Below are 27,068 nucleotides of genomic sequence, written 5' to 3'. Positions count from 1 at the left end.
AGCATTTGCATTTAATTATGAACATGGTAATTTTTGAATATTTGTCAATAAAAACCCATGAAATGTCATATTTCTTGAAATTTCACATTTTTATTCTCTCAGTTGTTTGTCACATATTAAATATATAAAAGTATGATTAAACTCATCACAGAAGACAACTCAAAAACACTATAAAATACCAAGGGTATGAATAAATTTGAGCAGAACTGTACGTTTACATTTACGGCATTTGACAGACGTCCTTCTCCCGTGGGACTTACAATTGATCTTATTCATGCAACAGAGCAGCTATGGGGTTGCTCATGGGCCCAGGAGTGGCAGCTTGTCATGGCTGGAATTTGAACTTACAACCATCAGATCCAACTTTTAATGCCTTAACCACTGAGCTACTTCAAAGAGATTACTTAAGAGTGAAAGGGATTAAATGAAACAAAAGAAAAAAGAGATATACATTTTTATTACATTGCTTTTTTTGTTTTTAACAATTCCTCAAATTTCCGCCTCTTCCACACTTCACCTTACACATTATACAGACAAAAGTGTTGAGACACCTGACTTTTCCAGCCATATGTGTTTATTCCCCAAACTGTTACCACACATGATTGAAATTGCCCATTAAGCTCCATTAAGATATGCTTTACATTGGTTGGAGTGGAAAATCTTAAGTGGCCTACTATAGATTTTTGACCTCACGCCTATTTTAACACCTTTAGGATGAAAACGCTGACTGCACCCCAGACCCCCTCACCTAACCCACATCAGTGCCTGACTTTAACACTCTTGTATCTAAATCAGCACAAATCTCCACAATCTAGTGGAACATCTTCACAGGGTTATTAAAAAGATTTGATTTACTAACAATGCTATGGGCTCTTCGCACAAACACTCACTAATGCATTCTTCTTAGCATGGCTCCTGTGTTTCCGACTCCTTTACTACACTCTAAATAGCAACGTTCATTAGATATGTAACAAAGAATTCTGAGGAAGCCTCTTTTAGAAAGTGGAAGAGAGGCTTCAAACTGTACGGAGAACACAAGTAGAATTACGAAGACAAATGTAAACAAAGCTGCCAGAAATAACACGTTTCCTATAAAATGGGATATTAATAATAATTCAATTCAATTGGATTTGATTTGTATAGTGCTTTTTACAATGGACATTGTCTCAAAGCAGCTGTACACAGATAAAGTGACAACAAGGTTATGTAAAATAATGTGTTGCATATGCGTAAACTGAGCAGTTGAGGATTTAGTGCCGAGCAGCAGCAGTTTGTTAGTGCTGGGATTTGTACTCATGACTTTTAAATCCAGAGTGCAATGTCTTAAACACTGAGCTATAAAAAGCATGTTACATTTACAATCTAGAGTGACTTACAACTGAGCAGTTGAGGGTTAAGGCCCTTGCTCAAGGGCCCAGCAGTGGGAGTTTGATAGTGCTGGAATTTCAACTTGTGACCTCCTAATCCAGAGTCCAATGCCTTAACTACTATGCTGCCACCTTTCATAAAAAGCTTTAGATTTGTATGTTACATTTACAGCATTTGGCAGACGCCTGTATCCAGAGTGACTTTCTTTAATCTCAGTTATACAACTAAGCAGTGAAGAGCCTCTCTCAGGAACCCTGCAGTGGCAGTCTGATGGTACTGGGATTTAAACTCAGTACCTTCCAATCAAAAGTTCAACATCTTAACTACGGAGGTAGCACCTCCATAAAGAAACAGATATTACTTGTCACATGTACATTACAACACTCCCCTATGTTGTTAAGAAGTTGGGCTCAATGCGCAAGACCAGCCATGATACAGCTAACGGCCATGCTCAAGGGTCCAGTGGCAGCTTGGCAGTGCTGGGGCTCCTGAACCTTAATTGTTGATTGTAACATTATTATATCAATTCTCCTTTTATTAATTTATCAATTTAATTTTTTCAAGATATTCTACTAGATGCACTACAAATGATTTTTTTTTAACCAGCTCAGTTTTTGTGCTTCAGTGTCAACCATCTTGCACTGATTACGCTAGTCTGCCACTTCTAAGCTTTGGAAATGTATCCGTCTGTATGCCTTTAGGCAATGGCATGATCCATGGTCCATATGTCAGCTAATCTAATCCTGATTCTAGACTCTGGGTGTTTTGGTAAAGAAATCAACCGCTGCGCTCCCTTTAGCGCATGTTTATCGCATTCTTTAGCCTGGGATCTATTACAGGAACCAGCAAAGGACAAAGAGCTCTCATGCTACTCCAAGTTCCTGTGGTCTGGTGGTCTGAGAGGCTGCCATGGCCTTGGCAGAAGTCTTGTGAGTAGGAACTGGCTTTTGTTGAGCAGGAGGAAGGAGGATTATGTAGGATGGAGGAAACACTTCACGGGTGCATCCTGACTATAATAACAAACAAACACTGTGTGTATGTGAAAGCATGAGTGTATGAATGAGTGGGTGCAGGTGGATAGGTCCAGAACCTAAATCACTGTCATACAGTATAATGCAGGCCAAAGCAGTTATGCAATGAATGACGTTTTTCTTTTTTTTGGAAAAAAACCCCAAAAAACAAAAATCCCGCTAATGAATTACTCGTGTTTTATACCACAGTGATCTGATTGGTCAGCAGGTGCAAGCTACAACAGTTACAAGCTACAAGGTTTAGATAAATGCAATTTTTTCACATAATACATTGTTTTCTATAGTATCCAATAACATATGTATGAACTGGTGAATCCAGGGGTGGGGCCACAGGGGCACTGGTCTCAGCTAAACTCTGATTGGCCCGTGAAATGCTTCTGCCTTGTCTCATCTCTGATTTCTGTCAAAGCGCTCCATTACCTGTTTTATTTGAAATTTGATCGTGCAACAGCAAATGCTCTTATTATTAAAGCAAAAGCTTCAATAATAAGTAGCAGAATGTTATTACTAAAGCAAGAAACCCAATAAACACATTTCAACAAGTCTCCTTTCACTGCAGCCACAACTGCACCACCCACATACATCATCTTCAGCAGAAGCATCGATATTAACCTTATAAAATGACCCCTATTTTTCTGTGCATTTTCCCCTGCATTACAGTTTTCCAGAGAAATTGATATAAAGGCAAATTGTGTTGCATTCTACAGGAAAATATAAACGGTTCATGCAAAAGCTTAACAGCTGTCTTGAACTGTTTTATCAGACCTCTCCTCAGAACACCAAGTTTTTCTTTAAAAAAAAGGCAGTCTTAGAAATATCCCTGTGTGTATCTGTGACCCAATCAATTTCTTCCCCTTTGTCAGCCATTGTGGAATGAAAAAACAAAACAAAACAGCTATTAAATTTTTAAACTTGTGCAGTTTGCTACAGATGTGGTTGCAAGTCTGACTAGCGTGCTCTCTGACCATCTAATCAAAGGATGTGAAAATGCCATGACTGGACGCCAGCTGGGGGGCCTCAATGTGGCCAAATCACAGCCTGATTGGTTAAACAACATCTTCAAGCAACCTGGATTTGAAACTACCAAAAGCCGGCATTTATATATATATATATATATATATATATATATATATATATATATATATATATATATATATATATATATATATATATATATATATATATATATATATATATATAAAGAAGTAGATGCCGACCCCACACACATCCCGTACCATCTAGAAACGTACCAGTGCCATTTGGATCCCACTTTATGTGGAGTTTGGTCATTGGACTTCTTTGAGTGTTTAAAGGCTCTGGCATGAAGAAGCTGGTGTTGGATCTATGATTATCGCAATTGTTGAGCTATTTTATGAGTTGTTTAGAAGCTTCTGGTTCCATAATCTCAAATGACTGTATAAGACTGTAGAAAGAACATTACTCATAATCTTACATTCCAGTGCTCATGTTAGTTCTCACTCTCCAGTGTTCTATATTGTTTAAAGACTATAATCACACTCTTGATGTCAACCAAATGAGGATAAGTTCCCTTTTAAGTCTGGTTCCTCTCAAGGTTTCTTCCTCATAACATCTAAGGGAGTTTTTTCCTTGCCACAGTCACCATTGCTGCTCATCAGGGATAAATACACACCATTCACCTTAACTGTTAATTTCTGTAAAGCTGCTTTGAGACAATGGCTGTTGTGAAAAGCGCTATACAAATAAACTTGACTTGAATTATAGCAAAAGTTAAGATATGAGAAACCCTTATTCATCCCACAGTGAGGAAATTTCCATTTCTTTTCAAAGATAAGATAAACCTGAATTTTTCACATACTTCTCTGACACACCTGACTTCCTTATACAATACCACAACTACTCTCTCGGCACCCTGTCGCTTTTTCTAAATCCACAAACACACAATGCAACTCCTTCTGGCCTTCTCTATAATTCATCAACATTCTCAAAGCAAATAATGCGTTCGTGGTGCTCTTCCTCTGCATGAAACCATACTGTTGCTCACAGGTCACCTCTTCATTATTTATTCCCCTTGTAGTTACTGCAGGTCGTCACATTTCCCTTATTCTACACCAAGTACCTTTCTAGCTGTCTCCCTTATCATTTCTGCAGTAGTTGCCCAATCATCCAGCACCTCTTCACCACCACAAGCACCTGTCTGACCTCTTCCTTGAACCTCACTCTACAGCCTTTCTGCTTCAGTTTCCACCATCTAATTCTTCTTTTAGGCCTTACTCTCCTCCTCTTCTTCTTCACCTACCTGTCTAGCTACACTGTCCCCTGCCAACACCTTACAGTCCCCAATGTCCTTCAGGTTGCATCTCCTGCATAGAATATAGTCCACCTGTGTGCACCTTCCTTCACTCTTATAAGACACAACAATAATTGTACCTGGATAAAATTGGTGTAATATCAAAAGAATACGGCACTTTTATTATGGTATACGGATCAACTTTAGGCTGATGACACTACCCTCACTTTATCATGAAACCCCTCTATTGATTATTTTCACATAATAGCACATCCCCAGCTTTTTATTTGCTCCTGGATCTCCAGTTGTATGAATTTATCAACCTCAGAGTACACATTACGTGTAAGTTTTGGCTCGTACAGCCTGCTTAAGTGGATATTTGACCCTGTTGTATTTCTCAGTGCTGTTTAGAACTGCCGTGAACAATCAGACGAGATAAAAGCACAGAGTTTAATTGGTGATAACAGGCTGCACTATCAGTGGCCAGTGCTCTCTAGAATTGTTTGAGCTTGGCAGGTTCCTGCTTCCCTCATTTTTACATACTCTCTAACCCTTAGTGCATTGTTCAGGGAGATCGAACTCAGACTTCAGTTTACAACCTTATCGCTGCTTTTTTCTCCTCACTACATTTTACACAATTGATGAACAAATAATCTGGTTCATATAATAAAGTTTCCTGAAGATTTTATATTAGTTGAAAAAGCTTTATATTTGATGCTCGCCATTTAGGTCAACTTCTGAAGCTATAACAGAGGATTTACATTCACTTAATATATACAGTTATCTGAAAAAGAAAGTACACCCGCTTTAAATTATATGGTTTTAAACATCAGGACTTAATAAAAATCACCTAGATCTTATCAGATCTTAAAAAATTTACATAAATACAGTCTCAGATGAAAGACAACATGTGAGATGTGCCACTCCTGGGCCCCTGAGCAAGGCCCTTAACTTCATAGCTGTTCAGTTTTATAGATGAGATAAAGTCGCTCTGGATAAGGGTGTCTGCCAAATGCCATAAACACAAACTGTGCCATTAATATTCATTAAAGCCCAAATGGTAAAGCCATGAAAAACTATGAATGAATATATACACTCTCAATGTTTCTAGAGGATTTAATAGGCAAAGTATCAGCCAGTTATTGTCAATTTCTTTGTATTTGTAGAGCACTTTTAACAATGACCATTGTCTTAAACCAGTTTAAAAGAGATCAAGTTTATCCTTAATGAGTGAAATTGTATTTAATTAAATTAAATTTAATTTAAAAAGAAATTTCAACTTATTACATGATTATATTTAGGTTTTAGTTTTTTTTTTTATATTTCCAGTTCAATAGATAAGATGTTGGACTTCCGATCAAGATCATGAGTTTAAGTCTAAAACACAAAGCTGCCGCCCCTTAACCCGCATCTACTCGGTTGTATAAATGAGATGATTATAAGCCACCTTGGGTCATTTTTTACATTTTACAACAATGCTTTTTAAGGAAGGGGCAGCTTAATGCAAGATTTTGGATTCTGATTAGATCAAATCCCAGCACTTATAAATTGCCACTGTTGGACAATGGTGCTGGACCCTATATAGGTATAAATTTAGATTGTTTTGGATTAGATTTAATTATTTGTTTGTTAGTTGGTTAACTATTATCATTTCAATGATATGTTTGTGATTTCCACTATCATAAAGTCCTGCAAGTAGACATCTAGGGCAGTGGCGGCCCAGCAAGTGGTTCAATATCTCATCCAAGTCAGGCAAAAAAGGGGGGCTAAATGACTCAAGATTGGACATCAAATGTGGAATTAATCGGTGTTGTTCTTCAACACAACCGGCAGACCATCATGATTGTAAAAAAGAAATCCAAGTGAATCAATCAAAGTCATAACAGTGATTTGTGGAAAAATCAATAAATACAAGCAGCCGATTGTTAGGAAGCAGGAACATAAGAGCATCTGCAAATCAGTCTTTAAGACCACAGTGCAAAACAAAGCAATGTGTTTAACCGTGAAGGAACCGATTTAACATGTTCCAAAATAATTGGAAAACTGAAGAGTGCGCCAACATCGCAAGGTTCCGATTAAAGCTCTGATAGATCTTCAAAACCAAAAAAATCACAGTAATCTTATAAGCGGATGAAGCTGTACCAGACAGGACATGATAGATCAAATCCAACCAAATGCGTCTGAATTCAGCAGAAGTCACTTCACCCTGCGGAAACAGAATGTTCCGAAACACATAAAAGCACTGGTGTTTTTCATAGAATATTATTGACTGGTTAGATCAATCCCTCAACCTGAGCACTCAGTGAACACAACACTGAAGGCAAAATGCCCCTCAAACAAACAGGAGATTAAAAATAGCTGCATGACCTAGCATCACAGAACTGGCAAAGCATCACTTGGTTAGATACCCAGCCTTGGGTGATATCTGTCTATAGCTAAAAGATTTAAAAACGTAGACACTCTTACAAACCAAAAACAGAAAAAAGACTTCTTGAGGGTTCTTAGGGATAGTTTAAGGATCTTCAAATTGTGATATGAAACTCCTTCTGTTGTAGGGTTCTGTATCGAATGTTTATGGATTGCACCAGTGAGATAAACTGAAGAACACTTGAAGGGTCTTATTTGTTAAGTATTGTGTTACTTGGTCAACTTTTTGGTCGATGAAGTCATAAGAAAGTGAAAAAGAGGTTTCTTTCAAGCCAAATGTTTTTACACTTTTTAGAAAATGCTCGAATATGGAACTTTTGAATCAGAGGACAGTGAAAGGCAAATAGCCGTTTAGCCGAGAGTGATTTTACCTTCACACCATCTATGATGAGATCATAGATCTATGAATAGATCCAGATCTATAAAGGTACCACCTCATTGGTTCAGATGTTGGACTTCTGATTGGAAAGTCATGAGCTCAAATTGAGCTACTATTGTTTGGCCTTTGACCACTTAGCAACACCTTCAAACCTCAGTTGTATAAATGTGATAATTTGATATTCATTCAGAATCAAGATGTCTGCCAAATGCTGTAAATGTGTTGATCAACTTTTAAAATATTTGATTTTACAGGAAAGTCTAGATGTCAGAATCATCAGAATCTGAATATTTTATTGATCCAATAGGGAAATTGTTGGGCTGCAGCTGCTCACAATGAAATTGAAGATGAAATATAACAAAATATAAGCAATTTAAATAAAATATATATCTTATGTTATATATTTATTGAAATGAAATGTATAGCAGCAGTGAAACAGATGACAGGAAAGTCAGACCACAGTGATAGTTGTGCAAGTTACTGCACATGTAACAATTATAATAATAATTATTTTTATTATTATGGCACTGAAATTATTGCACAAAGACCAGGATAACTGGAAATGTACTACTAAGTCTGTCTATTTCGACCAAATTAATCATAACAGCCTGACCCAAACTTGAATATCCAAAACTGTCTAGAGTGGTTGACTTTAGACCCCGTTAGTAACTTTATATTTGAAAAAAATATCCTAACAACAAACTATTTGGCCAGACAATAGTGACTGCTGAAGTTGGATTATACAAGTTGGAAAACTAAGCACTACTGTTTCCGATTACTGGTCTCTTCTTTTCAAGGTCCGATTACTGACACACCATTGTTGCCAAATATGAATCACTGACCACCAGTGTGTTCAACAACCAATCATCTGTCATACCCCCCCAACAACCAATCACTGATCACATTTGTTTCCAAACACCAATCACTGTTCAACATTGATTCCAACAGTTCATTACTAATCATCTTTGCTTCCGAAAGACAAAACACTGATTCATATTATTTCCAACAACCAATCACTGGTCCCAGTAGTTCCTAAAGGAAAATTAAAGATCACCATCGATCCCAACAACCAATCACTGATCCCCATTGTCCCTAATGGAAAATCAAAGACCACCTAAAATCCCAACAACCAATCACTGATCAATATAGTTGCTAAAGGAAAATCAAAGTTCATCATAGATTCCAAGAACCAATCACTGATCACCAATGTTTTTACGATCCATCACTGATCCACATTTGGTCAATGTGAACATACAGAAGTCAATGGTGTGTCATAGAAAGATCTTCAACAGGTCAAGACAAGTTTTACATGAGCTGAAGTCATCACCCTACCTTGTAGACATTGATGGGAATGTCTATGATGATGTAGATGAGGTCACCCAGTGCCAGGCTTGCAATCAGAGCGTTAGGTCCGTTTCGCATGCACTTGTGCTGGTAAATAATCCTCAGCACTGTGGCGTTGCCCACCAAGCCGATCATGAACACCACACATGAGATGAAGGTATTGATAACCTTGAAGGTGTCTGTAATGGAAGTGGGTACCTTGCACCTGATGGGAATGATTTTGGTGAGATTGTAGTTACGAGAGTCTGAGATATTTCCCGCTTGGCTGACGAGTCTCATGGTATCAATAGTGGAGGCGGGAAACAGGCTGCTAGTGACCGCGTCAGTGAGGTTTGCTCGAGTGAGTCCACTGGAGGCCATGATGGCTGTTAGCAAGAACGTGCGTAAGATCAGAGGGTCCATTGCTGAACGTGTCGGCTGGTTTGATTAACAGATCAACTCCAATTATGTACATGCCAGGGCTGAAAAAAAACAGAGGATAAAAGCATCAATTTTAGTACTCAAGTCTATTTTCTGACCAAATATTATAGATTTTTTTACAAAACAGCACAAATGTAGGTATCCCCTTTTCAAAAACACAAACGTATCAAAGAGAATTGCTTAAAAGTACAACAAGAGACCTGTGAAACTTCCTCACTACTTCAAAAGAGATTTAGTGAGGCAGCACAGATGGAGCGTGCCTTGACGAGTTACCGACGTGCTACAGGACGAGTTGTCGCCTGCCCCATCAGAGATGGCATGGCTGCTAATGGCACAACGCTTCGTGCCAGACCTTTTGGGCTGTCGTTTTTATTTATTTATTTATTGTCTCCTTGATGCCTTTCTTGCGTGCACTGTTTCCACAAATGTGGTTTTCTCAACATGCTTTTTCCCCTCTGGTTTGGATTTAAGATTCAGAATGGCAGTTTCCCAAACAAAGAGTCACTTCAACATGAAAGAAGCAAAACTTTCTTTAGCGCTTCGCAAAGACGGTTACGCAACCCTGGGGTGGAATGGAAGGGGGGGTTTGTGGATTAAAGTGTTTGCGAGTGTACGGCAAATCTATCGCAGTTGCAAGTCACGTCACAGATTGATTCCAAGTTCTAAACAAACAGCTTATTGTGAAGCGTCCAGTTCGAAAGGTTTCTGATCAATTTGACTTTTTGGGGTCTTTTGGAAATTGATTTCTGAATTTCTTTCTGTTTAAAAAAGAGATTTTCAACATTCAACTTGATATTTACACTTGTGGTGCATTTACATTTTTTTTTCCAGGGTTTATTGCTATTTAGGGTAATAAAAATGGTCAATTCTCTGGATTATGGTTTTAAAAAATTGTAAGTAATTAATTGTTAGTGTTCAAGTTTTTTATGATTTGCAACCTGAATTTATGCTGGATTTTATTTGAGGTAAAAAAAAAAAAAAATGATTTATCATTGATTTCAATTCAATTTAATTCAATTTTATTTTAATATTGCTTTAAACATCGTACGTACATTATCCCCAAGTTTATTTTTAAGCCACATTTATATATACAATCATTTCAAACATTTCAGAGGCCTTTCTCCTTTCGATTTATTTAGGTAGCATAAAGTAATTTTATGTATTTTTTCCCCCCTAAAAATAATTTATTGTCAACTGAACTAAACTTTATCCACTGTTTTTTAAATTAATAGAAATATTTTTTCATTTTAGTTAATTATATGAGTTAATCACAATTTGAACAGTTCTTTCTTTCTTTTTAATATTCATTTACTAATAATAATAAACTTTTATTAAATAATAAACTTTTCTCTATTTTAAGTAGAAAGTTCATCCGTTCCCAAACATTAAAAAAAAGTTCTTTGCACATTCTTATACCGAATCTTGATTTTCTACTGAATTTCTATGCCATGATCCACATGAATGTTCTCCTCTCTAGTAAAGATGTCTGGATAGTAATATGCAGTGCATAATAAAGCTGTTTGCACAACCCTGACAAGCAAATAACCAAAAACTGTAAGCAATAAAAGCAATACTAATAAGTTAAAGTCTTATTCTCCTTCCCTGCCTTTTTGCCTCTTATAAATAATCATGACATCAGAGCAACGCTTCAGAAGCGAGATGTGTTTTCTGTTCAAAGTCCTCGCCGCCACCTGGTACACAAAGAACTATTTAACCGACAGCTCTTCAAGTAGCATCATGGTTTAGCATCATGGCAGAGCTGCAGGGACGCTGCGTGACAGCCCGTAAACTGCTCCGCTGATGAATTATAAATAGTCCTGGTTTTGCACCTACCGCTCCTTAAACGTCTGCCTCCCCTCGGATCCTGTCACTCAGTCAGTCAGCGAGTTATTCAGGAGAACTTGGAGCTGGAGCATCCCAGACATCTGCGTGGTGCCATCACATGAGTAATTAAGCAACTATCAAAGTAGAGGAGGATCCCGTTTGGGCAGCAGAGGCGCACCGAGGCTGCTGTGTGAGGTGCTGTGGAGACTGTCTCCAGCTTTTCCTGTGTGTGTGTATGTGTGTGTGTGTGTGTGTGTGTGTATGTGTGTGTGTGAGAAAAAGCACTTGGACTGGGTGGGATTGTGATACTCCACCTCCCCCCGGCTGGCTGGGAGGGAGCCCTCAAAGGAAACAGCAGCAGTTTTCCGTAAAACACAGCCTGCTGCTAATGATCACTGGAGATTCGTTTCGTAAACACAGCCCATGTCAGTCTACTCCTCCTTCTTCCATCCTTTCTTTCTTCACTTTCTTTTGCCTGTTCACAAAAGCCACATAGACTTTACGTATTAGTATGTTTTTCACGTCTGCTCATGTTAGATATATGTGGTCAAATGAAGATATGTGAAAGTGCATTTTATCATGTGAGGCCTTGAAACTTAGTAATACCTGATTATTTCGTCTTTAAAGAATGACTTTGGCAAAAGAAAAAAAAAAATAATAATTTGTATGCATAAATTTGAATATTAAATTATTATTGTAATTAATAAAACCACATCTTACATGCAAACAATTGGTAATATATATATATATATATACATACATGAATAAATACATTGATAAAAATAAATAAATAAATAAATAAATAAATAAATACATGAAAGAGATTGTAAAGATATTTTATAATTAAACAAAACAAAGAAGAAAAAAAGTTAAAGCAAAAAAAAGAAAACAAAAAATGTAATATTATACACAGTGTAAAAATAAATGATAAAAAAAGCAAAGAGAAATATAATTGAGTCAATGTGACAGTAAATCATTAGAAGAAATTATATGTGAAAAAACAAATTGCAGGAAAATGTGAAAAATTTACAATGTGGAAGAGAAAAAATATTAAAATAAAATTCATGTGGGTAAAAGGTCACATGGAAATAAATAGATCATTTGTAACAAATCATATGCAAAAGCCATGTCATGATTCATATACTGTAAAATAAAAAGAAGCTCTTAATTGTCACGTACTTCACAGCACAGTGCAAATGTTTTTCCGCATATCTCAGTGATGTTAAGAAGTTGGGGGCAAAGCACAGGGTCTACCATGATACAGCACTTCTAGAGCATTAAGGGCCTTACTCAAGAGCCCGAGAGTGGCAGCTTGGTATTACTTGGGCTTGAACCCCTGACCTTCCAATCAGAAACCCAGAGCCTTAAACACTGAGCGACCAGTTCCCACGAACATAAAAAATAATGGAAAAATGCATCATGTGGGGAAAAGTTCATGTGCAAAAAAAAAGAATGATATGTTAATATAATCTATGTAGAAAAAAACAATATGAATCCGGTAAAAAAAAAATAAAAAATTAATACAGAATGTAATTAAAATGTAAAGAAAAATATGTACAGAAATGTGACAAAAAAAAAAAATTAAAATCTATTAAATCATATGTAAAATTGATTGATGTGGAAAAAGAATGTGATGTACATAAATGAAACCTGTAAAAAAATCAATCAGTTGAACAAAAAAATTTTAAAATCAATGAATTGTTTAAAAATTGTAGTATGAAAAATTTCATTATTAAATCATGTAGAAAAAAACAGGTGAAAATACACAAAATGGATGTTAAAATGATTAATGTGACAGAATAGTGTGAGAAAAAGAATCATATTTAAAGAGTCATATGTAAAAATTTGGTATATGTAAAAAAAAAAAAAAAAAAAAAAAAAAAGAAAGTCGAGGGGTAATAAATAAAATGTTTGGACAAAAAATGTGAAAAATTTAGAATTTTCTGAAGACGTTTTCCAGGAAAAAATAATATGAACAATAACATGTAGGAAAATGATTTAACTGAAAATAATGAAGAAAAACAACTGCATCCAATTATAAATTATATGTAAAAATAATAATAATTTATTATTATAGTTATTTTAAATGGAAAAAAAAATTCTTGTGAAAAAAAAAAGAATTGCATAAAAATTTAACAATAAAAAAAAATTAATTCATTAATTGAATCAAGTAAACGATTTACATGAAAACATTAAAACATATGAAAAAGTCTCCATGTGAAAATATGTGACCGATGACGTGTGCAGGAACTAAATAAAAGCACATAAATATTTCTGACGTTCTGTATCGAGGTACTGAGTGAACAATGAGCCAAAAAAACAGCTCAGGCCCTGAACTTCCTTTAGAAACCCCCTATTTTTAATGATCCTACTGTGGGTGGTCGAGGTTGCGGGAAAATCCGCTTGCTGTCGGCGTATACTGTGTGAACGTACAGTAATTTCACTGTTTAAGCTAAAGTGATCTGCAACTCAAGGCAAAAATAGGATCGTATATAAGCTCAGCATCTTCATGACTGAATCTCTGATCATTACACAAGCCTGTGCATTAAAAAAACAAAAAAAACGAGCCATTATCAAAGAGCTAAGTGCAGGAAGAGAAGGCAGCCGTACACACGGCCAGCACACACGCTGCACAGGACCGCTGAGGAGCTGAGACAGCAGCAGAAGATTAAACCTGGATCTCATACATCACCGTGCACTCAGCATTAATAGCATATTTTTTCCCCCCTCGTTATGCTTTTGATGCTCGGGTTGGGCATCTTTATCTACATGCAGCACGCTCCATTACCTGTTATTTATTCATAAGGCCATACTGCAGAAGTTACCACTTTACATCATATCTTTATTACCATCCATGAATGAGGTCTGGGTTTTTTTTTTTTTTAGGCCTGGTAGGCTGCCAGCAGTAAACAGGGCACGGCTCAAAAACAAACTGCACCAACACTTATTTAATTCATTCATTCATTATTTTTTACATAAAATGCATTTTCAGGCTTTTCCCATTTAGTCTTTCTCTTATACATTATGTATTGTTTATTGTTCTGTATTATTCTTTTTGTCTCAATTATGTACAAATCCAGTCTTTCCCCATTCAGACTGACTCAGGACTACAGTTTGCATTTGATCACTATCACTGCACACATCAAAATCGTTTAGCTGTAATAAATGGACATTCGGTGCCACCCAAATGAGGATGTGGTTCTCCCTTGAGTCTGGTTCCTCTCAAGGTTTCTTCCTTATGCTGTCTCTGGAAGTTTTTCCTTTACCAGTAACCATAGGCTTGTTCATCAGGGACAAACTTACACTTATAAAGAACATCTTATTTATTCTTTCGTACCACATTATCTGTGTAAAGCAGTGGCGGCCCGTGCATTTGGTACCTGGGCCTTCAGTGAGGATTTACCCGGCTTAATCCACCTCTTAATACCACCACTATCATGTCGCAATTATAGAAACCTTCAATACTGTACAAAAACGCAATATAACAACACGTGGCATTACAGCGAGAGAAGCATTTCACATATGGAGGGTGAAAATTATTTTACTAAAGCAAGAAACCCAGTTAAGACTCTACACTACAACAGTTCAGAGCAGTTCAAAATCAATATTTGTCTAATAACATGACAAAAACATTAAAAATGTAAATAAAATCTAACCTACTCACCAGAGATGCAGACTTATAATTAGCACCGCTCCTCAGAGGCTGTAATCCAGTGGTACCGCTCGTATTCACTGGTCTGGAAGTGGAGAACAAACCCTTTCCAGGGCTGAGACACGCTAGCTAGCTTCGGGGTTAGCCGACTTCTCCTCACGATGCATAGCTTTTCTGGAAAATTAATTTTTAAGTATGTCCGAGAACAAATCAGTTTCTTTTCCTCAGATGTATTAATGTGTGCAGAGCTACACACGTGTTTTGCCAGTCAAACTTGGCTGTAACAGTTTCTCTCCGATCAACCAATCAGAGAACGAAAAAATGCTGACGCTATTCTGGGCCGGCTAGCTGCTCTGTGAGAATATGAAATCTGATTGGTTAAAGAAACAGAGACGTTGCAAATATTCTCAATGGCCAAAGAGCCAGCAGTACTGACTTTGAAGGCCCTGAGCAGATTAGATTGACATGGCAGCACATAGAGGCTGAAATCTGATTGGACAAAAAATCTAACATCCACATACACGTACTGGAAGCAGTGCAGCCGAGAGAAACACTACGAAATGAAGGGAATAAACTGTTGGGAATAAATTAATACAATTTCATGGAGCAAATATTAGAACTTAGGTTGTAAATGTACGTCAGTGCTTTTGATAGTGTTTAGGCCAGCAGAGAAGGCTTTGCTGGCCCTGACTGCCCACCACTGGTGTAGAGCTGGGTTGAGACAATTTCCAATGTTAAAAGTGCTATACAAATCAAAATGAATTGAATTAAATTGAATTAGACATTGGATATTTTTTCTGCATGTGATCAGCTTGAGCGAGGAGCACCATTAAGTTCACTACTACTATATGACTATCTATTTTAATGCATCCACAATATACAATATGGACAGAGTATTGGGATTCCAGGCATATGTGGTTCTCATTGCATGCTTCACCCATTTTCCAAATAGTTTCGATGTCCCCCCACACACACACACACACAGTATATTCCCAACATTGGTTTATTTTTCATTTTTGGGATTAAATTCTTGTTTTTCCTCAATTTAGAATTTTTTTTTTTTTTACGTTACTATTATTTTTTTCAAAATAAATTATCAGTGAATACACATCCATGTTGGTAATGGATATACATTGAGGCACACAATTGTATTGGATTTTCCGTTCACTTGAACATGGGACCTGTTCCAGAATGACACAAAGTGCAAAAAGCCAACTCCATGATATGCTTCACATGGGTTGAAGTCGAAGATCTTGAAAGACCTGTCAAAAGAACCCTATTGAACACCTTTGGGATGAATTGGTACACTGACTGCACCCGAGGCCTCCTCACCTTACCTGACTTTACTAACACCCTTGTTTGAAATGCAATTTCAAAAATCTCCACAAGCACACTCCAAAATCTAGTGCAACATCTTGCCAGAAGAATGGAGGTCATTATAACAACAAATGGGGTCTAAATGTGGAAAGCTCAAAAGCACATAACAATCTCAGGTGTACACAAGCTATTGCCCATATAGTGCAGATTTAAAAACAACACATTGTAAGGGTTCTGGCATTTAAAACTTTAATAAGATATGAAAATTGGGGGGAAATTGCATTTAAAGAACATTTAATTGCAGTTTTAATGAAAGTCACTAATATGCTGATCGTCTCAAAGAAGTTGCTATTTATTGATTTCATTTTGCAGTTGTAAAATTGGCCCTTTTCAAAGAAAAATTGGTAATTGCATTTCTTAATAAGTGTTGTATTATTGTTTTAATTTTTAATCATTATTTATTTAAATGAAACTATTTTTTTTCCACAATGCCACACAAATACTACGCATGAACAGTTCTACATTCAAGCGTCCATCCATAAACAGTTCAATACACATTAGAATAAACAGTACAATAAACAATGATAAAGCTATAATGAATAGACATCCGCTGTCACCCAGATGAGGATGGGTTTCCTTCTAGAGCAGGGGTCACCAACATGGTGCTCGCGGGCACCAGGTAGCCCGCAAGGACCACATTAGTATCCCGTGGGCCTTTTCTAAAAATAGCTGTTTCCTACTTTGTTAAATCATTGTTGATAATTATTATGAGAAATCATTAACATGATCAGTGTCTTCACATAGATAAATATCATTAATTATTAATAATAACATATATTAAAAGGTAAATTGAGCAAATCTGTTATTTCAGATCAAACTAAAAACTCTGTGTATCAAACTGGTAGCCCTTCACATTAATCAGTACCCAAGAAGTAGCTCTCAGTTTCAAAAAGGTTGGTGACCCCTGGTCTAGAGTCTAGGCCCTTTCAAGTTTTCTCCTCATGCCATCTCAGGTAGTTTTTCTTGTCACTCTCACCAATGTCTTGCTCATTAGGGATAAACTTATAGAGACTAAACTTATAGGCACAATATTTATGTATGTATACATTTAAATTTTTATAAAATATTTATCTCTGTAAAGCTGCTTTGGGACAATGTCCATTTTAAAATGCTATACCAATCGAATTAAATTGAAATATCTTGAAATACCGTCTATATATTGTAAACCTAAATCTCACCACAGAGCTTGGAAACTTTTCCATTTTCTCACTTACTTATAAACTTATTCATGTTTAAATTAATGATATTACATTGTTCTTGTATAATCTTACAAACATCAGACACATTTCACTGTCATGTATACAGTTTTCTGAAGTTTTAAAGACGCAACGGGTGCTAAAAATGGCCTGGATAAAGACAACAAAAAAGACAACACACAAACACACACACATACACACATGTGCCAAATCTCTCCTCATTCCTTAATTAATTTTTTTCTGGCATGCATTTCAGAAGCTAATCTCTTTTTCCCAATATTCGTAAAGTGACTTAATTGGACAATGCTAATATTTACCACTAATTAATTTTGAAAACGATTGTGTTTTCCATAAACGTAAACATGAATATGTAATGGCTCTTGAATAAGTCATGGTCAACAGTGGTATATATTTTATTCATTAAGATGTGTTTCAATGACTTTTTTTTACCGCTTGCAAAAGTGCTTGAACTTCACCAGCAGTTTCATTGGCATCAACTTTTGGAGTCGGTTGCTTTTTTTTTTTTTTTTTTTTGAGTCTTTGTTAATCAAGACATTAATATATAAAATGATGAAACCTTTACCTGGTCCCAGTGGTTTTAGGCTTTCATGTTGTTGTGCTGTTGTTGTTTTGGGCTCTTCATCCTATATTAATGCCATTCTGTGTGAACTCAGAGATGGCAGCTTGCCTGGTAACTCATATGCTTGTTCTCTGATGGCATCTGTCGAAATGTGCTCCCTGAATATCGGTACATATCCTGTGGGAAAAACGTAGGAGCTCAAACTTCTGACTGAGAGGGGCGTAAGCGGTTTCCTAACTGGGGCACTTGCTTGGAAATTGGGGAATTTGCGGGTTGAGAGAGAGAGAGAGAGAGAGAGAGAGAGAGAGAGAGAGAGAGAGAGAGAGAGAGAGAGAGAGGAGGGTAAAAACAAACGACCATTTTTTAATTGTCTGCATGTACTGTATACTGGAATTAGCATACACGCTCATACTGTGCACTTCTACTCAAATGGTAATGTCCAGACTCAGCAATTTCAGTATTCTATTCATTTAAGTGTTACATATTCGGAAAAGTTATGCGGAATCCGAGTCAGGTTATACAATTTTTCAGTTCGTTCTAACAAATTTGATGGAAATCATCAGTGGGGGACAGTAATTAAATAAATGTCATTTGTTACTGTACGTCAAGTTTATTTCTATTGCGCTTTTCACAACAGACATTGTCTCAAAGCAGCTTTACAGAAATCAACAGTGAAGGTGAACGATGTGTATTTATCCCTGATGAGCGGCCGTGGCGACTGTGACCAGGAAAAACTCCCTTAGATTAGTTATGAGGAAGAAACCTTGAGAGGAACCAGACTCAAAAGGGGAACCCATCCTTATTTGGCTGACATCAAGAGTTTGATCATAAATATTTAAACAATACAGAACACTGGAGAGAGAACTTAAGTATCTTCTTTGCGTATCTGTACTTTATTGAAGTATTTCCATTTGGGGAGACATTTTTCTTTACTTCACTACTCAAATATTTTACTTTTTACTCAACCACATTTTACGTAATCAGTCATTTTTTTTTCTTTAATTTACGAGCAAATAAAAACTAATCTGATCAACCCTTTAGCAATCCACCAATCAGGATCGTGTTCACGCTCTGTTTTAAACTTGTTTTAATTGGCGCTTTGTGGTATCTGTGGTATCTACTTATCACCAACATACAGTTCAGCATCAATTCAACAGCAAGCAGAACATTTCGAGAGGAATAAATGATGGAAGAAACTCCACAACACACCTGGTTTCGGGCTCATGTTCATTTGAATAGAAATCAATCAGTGTTTGACTCAATAATATAATTCTATTATTAGATTGATGTACTAAGAGTAACAGTCTTTTCACATAACTGAGTCGATTAAGCAAAATTCTTGTGACAAGATAAAATAATAAGAACATTATAGACTTAATAAATCACAGTACTTTGGATACTTAAATACATTTAAAGGCAAAAACTTTTGTACTTTTACTCAAGTGAAAGTTTAACTTTAATTAGAGTAATATTTTACCTACTGTTTCTCTACTTTAACTTAAGTACATGGTTTGTGTACTTCGTCCACCACTAAAAATCATCCTCCAACAGCTAAATACTTATATGCCACGAGATAATACATTTAATTCACTATTTTATACCCTGTTTTATCATGTTTATGGCTTATACAGTACACTGTACTCAATTGTGGAAACAGGGGAAATGGGTTGATAGTTTGACCAAGTTTAATTTACACTAATGAATAACTTTATTCATAGAATTGTTGCTTATTGATTTAAGAAATATGTCTGATTGCTCCTTCGAAGCAACTGACAGCAATTTCAATCATGTCTACCGGGCACAAAAAGAACACACAAAAAGCCCAGGAAATGTAGAAATGCTTGGCATGTAAGTCTTTAAAAGCTCATAGCTCTGTGATATCTTTTTGAAAACCCCACAGGAGGTCCTGCAACAGGTTAACAATCCGGAAAGAGAAAAAATTTTACAAAATTATTATTCTTTTTTAAAATGACACCTCTGGACTTGATCTGCAAAAGGTGGATTGTGACTGAGTGCACACGTGGCTGAGATATAACAGAGATGTTGAGAAGAAAAAAAAAAACAGATTGGGGGAGATGAAACAAAGATTCCCAGAAAATATTACAGAGGAATTAATCAAAATGATGTTCAAAGGATATGAATGAGGGAGGGGACAGTTATGAAGGTAAAGGGTATGTGTCCATGTTTTCTTAGCAAATATTTTTGTGTCTCTTTTTAAAGCTGAGATAAGCAGCTATTTGCTTATCAGCCTCTAATTTATTTTAGCGAGAAGATAATAATGCGAAAAATACAGCATTTCATGTTACTGAGATGAGAATCAAGAAAACAGATCATCTACTTAATTACAGTTTAAAAGAAGACATTTAATGGATATAATACATACAAAAATCTGTAGCATCTTGCCTAAAATAAAAAAAATAAAAAAGGTCTTATGCCTTATATACAGTGGTGTCTTATATACCTTTAGGACTTTATTGAATTTCTCACTTTGTTTTATTATATTTGGGAAAATCAATTTAACTTTCACTCAAAAATAGCTCAAAGTGCCAGTAAACTCGTTGAAAATGGATTTCTGGCTTCAGGCCACCAAAACAGCTGGGTAGTGTTAAAAGACTTCATCGCTCACATTACTCCTGTTTCTGAGCCATGCTATAAGGAGACGCGATGTACGTATGTAACGTGCACTATCATCTTGCTGCGAGACACAGCAGGGCATAGGGCATGAGACGTGTTGCTGCTATCTTTTGTACAGTGCAGGGAAGAGCTTATGCTCAAGACGCCAGACTGATATCTCTATCTGTTTTGTGACTTAAAATAAAAATGTTTTGGCAGTTAGACATTGTAGTTTTTTCTTTAAAAAATGCTAGATATATACATAAATATATATACATATAATTTCAGACGTAAATATGAGCAGAGCTTTACCAATCTGTGGAAGACCCTGTATTAAAATAATGAAACATTTTCATTAAACAAATCATTAAACAAAAAACACAACAAAGAACACCCAGAACCGTTGAGCAACAATTGTATCAGACACATGGGACAACTTTCCTTTCCCAAAAATTCAGCATCTGGTCTCCTCAGTCTCCAGAAGACGTGATGCTACACAGTGGTAAACATGGCCCTGTCACGTTCAACGTTTTGAGACTTGTTGAAGCCATCGAATTTAAAATGACCTTATTCATTCCATAAAATAGTACATATTCTCAAATTCTTTTTTTGTTTTATTGTAAATCAAATATAATATTGTGTATTTTTAAGATTTGCAAATCATTGCATTCTGTTTTTATTTATATTTTGTACTTTTTTGTATTTAGTGTGTAAATCCTGCCCTTCTTTGGTCATTCATTGCACACAATTGACTTTCAGGGCTGCAGTAAATCACCCTGCAAGCGCCAACTCAATCAATCAACCCCGATATTTTTCATTTTTACATAGACTAGCCTCAAACTGCATATCTATATAACCAGACTTGCCATTTTGTCAGTTTGAAAGACGTGCAATCGTTTTGTTCGTAAATCAAAGTGGACGTTTGCAGGTGTTCGCAGGTTCTTTGTTTTTTTAACACACAAACACAAGTCTTAAAATCAGAGCCTGTCGGTTTCTAACCTCACATGCAATGAATTAAAAGCCTTTGTCAGCCTCTTAAAGCTTGTCTTGCTGATAGTGGGAGTGTAATTAGACCCGACACACATTCCTCCAGCACTCCATCCTCTTGTCAGACGTGTTCGGCACTGGAGCTGATAAGAGTTGAGTGCATGTCCATATCAGGAGCGTGGGATCTGCGTCATACCTAAAATAAACATCGAGCAAACACCTCGGGCTGTACATCCTCCAGGAAATAATTTCTAAAATCATGACTAACATTGACATCAGACAGACACCCTGTCTTTTTTTGTGTGTGTGTGTGTGTGTGTGTGTGTGTGTGTGTGTGTGTGTGTGTGTGTGTGTTTGCTACAGCACATTTACGGCAAATTGAGCCTCTTGGCTGAAGGACTAATGATGTTCCTTAGAGAGCAGGGCCTCTGGCATGCCTGCAGAAATCTGCACTGTTTGGACCTCAGCTTTCATAGACAATACTCTTTTAAAATGAAATGTAATGAAATTACTATCTGCTATAAAAGGAAAATTATTTATATGCAAGTACATGCCTGGTTATTATATTAGACTGGAGGATTCGAATCTGATCTTTCTCAAGCTGTGCTATTGGATGCTCACAGACACACACACATACTGTGCACATACGTTTCAACCCCATAATGCATTCCAACATGTTTCATATAATCTGAAAATAAACTGAGACCATGGTTTTGTACTTTTAGTGAACCATGCATGCATGCTCTTTCTATCTTCCTTTCATTCCTCTTCCTAAAGCCAACCCGACAACTGGATTTTTCACAAGTTTATTTTATAAGAATTGTAAAAGAGCATAAGAATTGTATCTGCTTTTTAAACATCCAATTCCAGAATAAGCTGTTTTAAGAATCTCTCTTCCACTCTTCCGGGAGGATGTTCCACTAGATTTAAGTGTGTGACTGTGGAGATTCAAGCTCATATATTTGCAAGGGTGTTAGTAAAGTCAGGTACTGATGTGAGTAGGTCTGGGGTGCAGTCAGTGTGAAACTTTCATCCCAAAAGTGTTCGATGGGTATAAGGTCAGAGCTGTACAGCAGGAGATCTTTCACTCCAACTCATGTGAAGCATATGCTCATGGAGCTGGCTTTGTGCACAAGGAAACCCCCCCCCCCCCCCCCACAAACACACACATACATATATATATGGTCATTAATTACACAAAATTTACTTTCAGGGCTAAAGTAAATCATCCTGCAGGTGCCAAATCAATCCAACAACCATTTTTTCTTTTCACATAAACCGGCCTCAAACTGCATATCTTTAAAACCAGAACTGCCATTTTGACCATGAGTGAACATTTTATTTAGCTCTGTTTAGGATTCTCCAGGTCAGATTGTTAGTTTAAAATGAAGTATATAAGCAACATTAGTTCATGTCAAGTCAAACCAAGAAGCTTTCATTTTCATCTGTACCATATATAGTTGATGCAGTACTCACTGAAGTGAGACGAAGTTTCTCCAGAACCCTGGCGCTACATTAAACAACACAACGCGACATCACACAACATAAAACTACATAACAGAACACAGAGCTGAGGACTAAAGTAAGTGTCTTCCCAACATAATGTGCATCATGTGCAACCGAATGCAAACAGTGCAGACAAAAGACAGTGCAGACAGACAACACAAGACACAAGACAGTATCAGTATCAGTGTATTTTTATACATAAACACAATGTTGTTTTATTGAAACAATGTACAGTTGCAGGGAACAAGAAGAATATCAGGCTTGATTTCATTTCTATACAGCTGTACATCAGAGTACATCTTCTTTCGGCTTCTCCCATTAGGGGTCGCCACAGCAGATCTTTCGTCTCCATACCCCCCTGTCCTCTACAGCTGCCTCTTTCAAACCAACTACCTGCATGTCTTCCCTCACCACATCTACAAACCTCCTCCTTGGTCTTCCTCTTTTCCTCCTTTCTGGTGGCTCCATCCTCAGCATTCTCCTACCGATATACCCCATGTCCGTCCTCTGCACATGCTGTACATAGAGTACATAAGCTCTCAAATATGTCAACATGCTAGCTTAGAACTTATTTTTGCTTAACTAGCAATGCAGGTAAAAAGACTTTCTTAACCTTGCCAGGGCTTTGCTGTGAGTGAGACTCTTCTTGTACTGAGTTTTAGGTGCAAGATGTGTTATAAGGTTTTCTGTATTGTAGACTTTGCAATCTAATTAGGTTTTATTGCTATTATTAATCACTAAAAACATCCAGATTGAATTGACTAGCGTGACAATGTAGAGGAGGCGTATGTTACAAAATGTCACTTGATATTAAAACAAAATGTTGAGGAAGTAAAAGATAAATGAATCATTGTTAAATACAATCAATGATTTATTTTGCATTCTTAGAATTTCACCAAGCTTTGTTAAAATTGATATATATGGACTTTAATGTTGATGTTAAGAAATTGATAGCACTTTTGTATGTCTCTCTGGATAAGGCAGTTTGTTAAATGCCGTAAATGTAAATGTAACGGACAGATGTGATAAAGGTTGCTGTGATGTATCAGCAGAGCGAAAAAGTGCAAATCTATGAGGTTTGAGAGCCAGAGCAGGAGGTCATGGAAAAGTTTTCGAGATGATTCTCGAAAGTGTTTTTAGTTTGAAGCAAGATTCACTTTGCGTAATCACCATCCATCGGGGCCAAAACAACTGGCTCTTCTTCAACAGCCATCTGATTGGCTGCATCGTAATGACGCATTTGCAAGTTATCAACACAGCTGCTGAACACTAGCGCAGAGAAAGTGGAGCCATTTAAACTCTAGGCCCGGCTTCAACTGCATGATCTGGAAGATACCGGTAAACAGAGGAAAGAGAAAAAGGAGGGCACGGAGATGAACTTTCGGTAGGATTTAATGTGCACCATTTTCATTAGTTTCCCTTTTTTCCATCCAAGAATCTGGTAGCAGGTAATTCGACCAGTTCCAGATGTCAGTATGTAACGCTGCCACACAACAGCAGCTCAGCATGGAATCTTTTCCTGCTCCCTAAAAAGTTACAGCAAATTGCTGAAGGAGAATTTAGTAATCAAGCCATCAGCAGGTGTCTAGACATTAAATTATGCCGCCACTTTGCTTTGGCCTTCTACAGCAGAGTTAAACAAGCGTAATCAGTCAACAAGGTCTGGCTTTTAGACTGAACGCCTGGAAGGCCTCTTGTATTCCTCTCGTATTCTGTTTTCCTTCCTCGGACCTCCGCTCATGCATTTCATCCAGCTGTTTCTCATTTTCCCACGAAAATGCCACCTCCCCGCTGAGTGGTTCTTTTTTCACCCAAGAACATTTCATTCCCTATATTTTCTCTTGATCCTGATTGCAAACAGTGAATTATACTTTCAATGTTTAACTCATGGCTCATCAAAACGGAATCCCGGAGGCCCATTTTGAGCTTTCCCAGCGACTAAAGCAGCCTTTGACACTTTGTATTCCAGTATCAAATGTTTGCCAGTGACTGCTAGCCTCGATTTCTGCTTCTACATCTCCGTTTGCTAACAATAGCGGTGATCTGAATGTGACCCAAACACAGAAACATTTCTTTCATTCCAAAATTTGATTTTGAAAAAATTTGAGCTTGTTGTTCTAAGGAACTCCAAGAAAAACACAATATTTCTCCCAGGTTACTGAACTCTTTCCTGACATCAGCATGGCCCTCGATAGTCAGGACATTATAGAGCTGCTTGTTGCCAGTCCAAACATCTTACAGGCAAACACATGACTAGTTTAAAGTGAAAGAAATATTTCAGTATGTCAATGACCCTTTTATAACGGGAAGCATTAGTCAATGAGTGTCAGAGCTCCACTCTGAACAAAATGCTCTAAAGTCATTAGCTAGAGCTGGATTCCATCAGAACACTGGACAAGACAGTTTGCTTCCACAAACTTTCAACTGAAATACTTTGCCATGACTCTTGTAAAACTTGCCAAAGGTGTTCTTCACTAGTTAAAGATTTCTTTCAGACCTTGTGATCCAGTTCATATCAGTGCCGTTTAATACATTTACATTTACGACACTTGGCAGACGCCCATATCCATAGCAACTTACATTTATATCATTGATACAGCTCAGCAGCTATCGGGTTAAATGTCCCTCTCAGTGGCCCAGAAGTGGCACCTTGGTGTGGCTGGGAAATGAACTAATTCCCTTTGGATCCAAAATCCAATGCCTTAACCACTCCCCAGGATAGGATGTAGGTATAAGGTGCAGGATTTAGGTGCAGTGACTGGGCAGGACATTTCATGATAGATAACCCAATTTAGCTGACTTTTTGCTCTCGAAATAATGCTTACAGATCTTGGATGTACGCTTTGGCTTATTGTCTTGCTGTATGGTGAAGTTGGTTCCAGTATAATCGCTGTCCAGGTGAAATTTCATTGTGTGAGTTGAAGTATGGAATGGTAGCCATGTTGGTTCAGTATTCTATTCACCAGCCTAAATTTAGTCTACACTTAACCTACATGTATATAACGATTTAGCACAGGGGTGGGCAATTAATGTTTGCAAGGGGCCACATTAGAAACCCGAAATGTGTCAGAGGGCCACACCAACGATAATATTTTAGGGATGCACCGAAATGAAAATTCTTGGCCGAAACCAAAAACCAAAAATGAGGAAACCAAGGCCAAAACCGAAAGAAAAGATTGTCAATTATTAGAACCATTGCATTTATGGCTATGAGTGTGTACCAACCTCACTAAAATCAATGCATTGCAATTCAAAGAATAAATAAATTACAAAAGTTTTTTATTTATTATTATATATTGTTATTTATTTGTTACCATTCATAGTATTGACAGACAGGCAGCGGTCAATTATTATTAGCAACGGGTCTGTTAAACAAAAATAATTGACCGCCAAACGTTTGGAAGCCTATTCAAGTGAATAGAACGTTCTAATCTACAGCATTAAGAAGAGCCGTGTAATAAATATTATATTATAATAATTATTATTTTCGGGATCCACGGGGAATGTTTCAAAGATCAACCCGTCGATCCACTGGCGACCACTGATCTAAGGCAATCAATTCCATAATTTTTTGTGTTATGCCTTTTGCCTTGGCACCATCACTGGAAAAGTTTCCTGCCTTTTCAAAAACGTCCTCTACAGACGGAGTGTGCATGCTCGGATCTACTTTTCTGCGCCGCATTCTTCTCATATTAAGAATGGCAATTGGGATGTTTGGATTTCAGGTGATAAATTAAACCCGACTTGGAGAAACTCTTTGCAGATAAACCTCCTCTTGAAATTTCAGCATTGCATGTTTTGCAAATCGCTCTCCGCACACCGCAGACATGTTGCTCTTATCCAGATAACCGTGTGCTGCTGCGCTTTTTTATTGCATCAATACAATTGTGTTTCTGCCGTGTTGTTTCGGTGATTTAGGTATTTCGGCCGAAAATTTTCCGGTGGCCAAATTTCCGGTGCATCCCTGTAATTTATGATTGGCATTACGCGGGCCAGACAGGGACGTACAAAGGGCCAGATGTGGTTTTCATAATGGTGTTTTCATAATGGTATTAAGAGGTGGGCTAATTCAAGCATTACACCACTGAATGCTTA

The 27,068-nt window shown here is 37.1% G+C and overlaps 1 protein-coding gene across 1 annotated transcript in view; it reads right to left on the bottom strand.

Annotated features, from left to right (window-relative positions):
- Window positions 1–11,345, bottom strand: part of ednraa (endothelin receptor type Aa) — a 28,537-nt gene extending 17,192 nt beyond the window's left edge. Inside the window, exons 1-2 of the mRNA XM_083538777.1 lie at window positions 11,072–11,345; window positions 8,807–9,279 (exon numbers count right to left, since the gene is read on the bottom strand). Coding sequence (XP_083394903.1) covers window positions 8,807–9,220 — 414 coding nt within the window. The 5' untranslated portion in view covers window positions 9,221–9,279; window positions 11,072–11,345. The remainder of the gene's footprint in view (window positions 1–8,806; window positions 9,280–11,071) is intronic.
- Between the last annotated feature and the right edge of the window lie 15,723 nt (window positions 11,346–27,068).

This window comes from Silurus aristotelis, assembly GCF_946808225.1.
Source record: "Silurus aristotelis genome assembly, chromosome: 4".
Classification (NCBI taxonomy): Eukaryota; Metazoa; Chordata; class Actinopteri; order Siluriformes; family Siluridae; genus Silurus; species Silurus aristotelis.
Note: the sequence above shows the minus strand (reverse complement) of the source record. Positions and strands in the feature narration are given on the sequence as shown.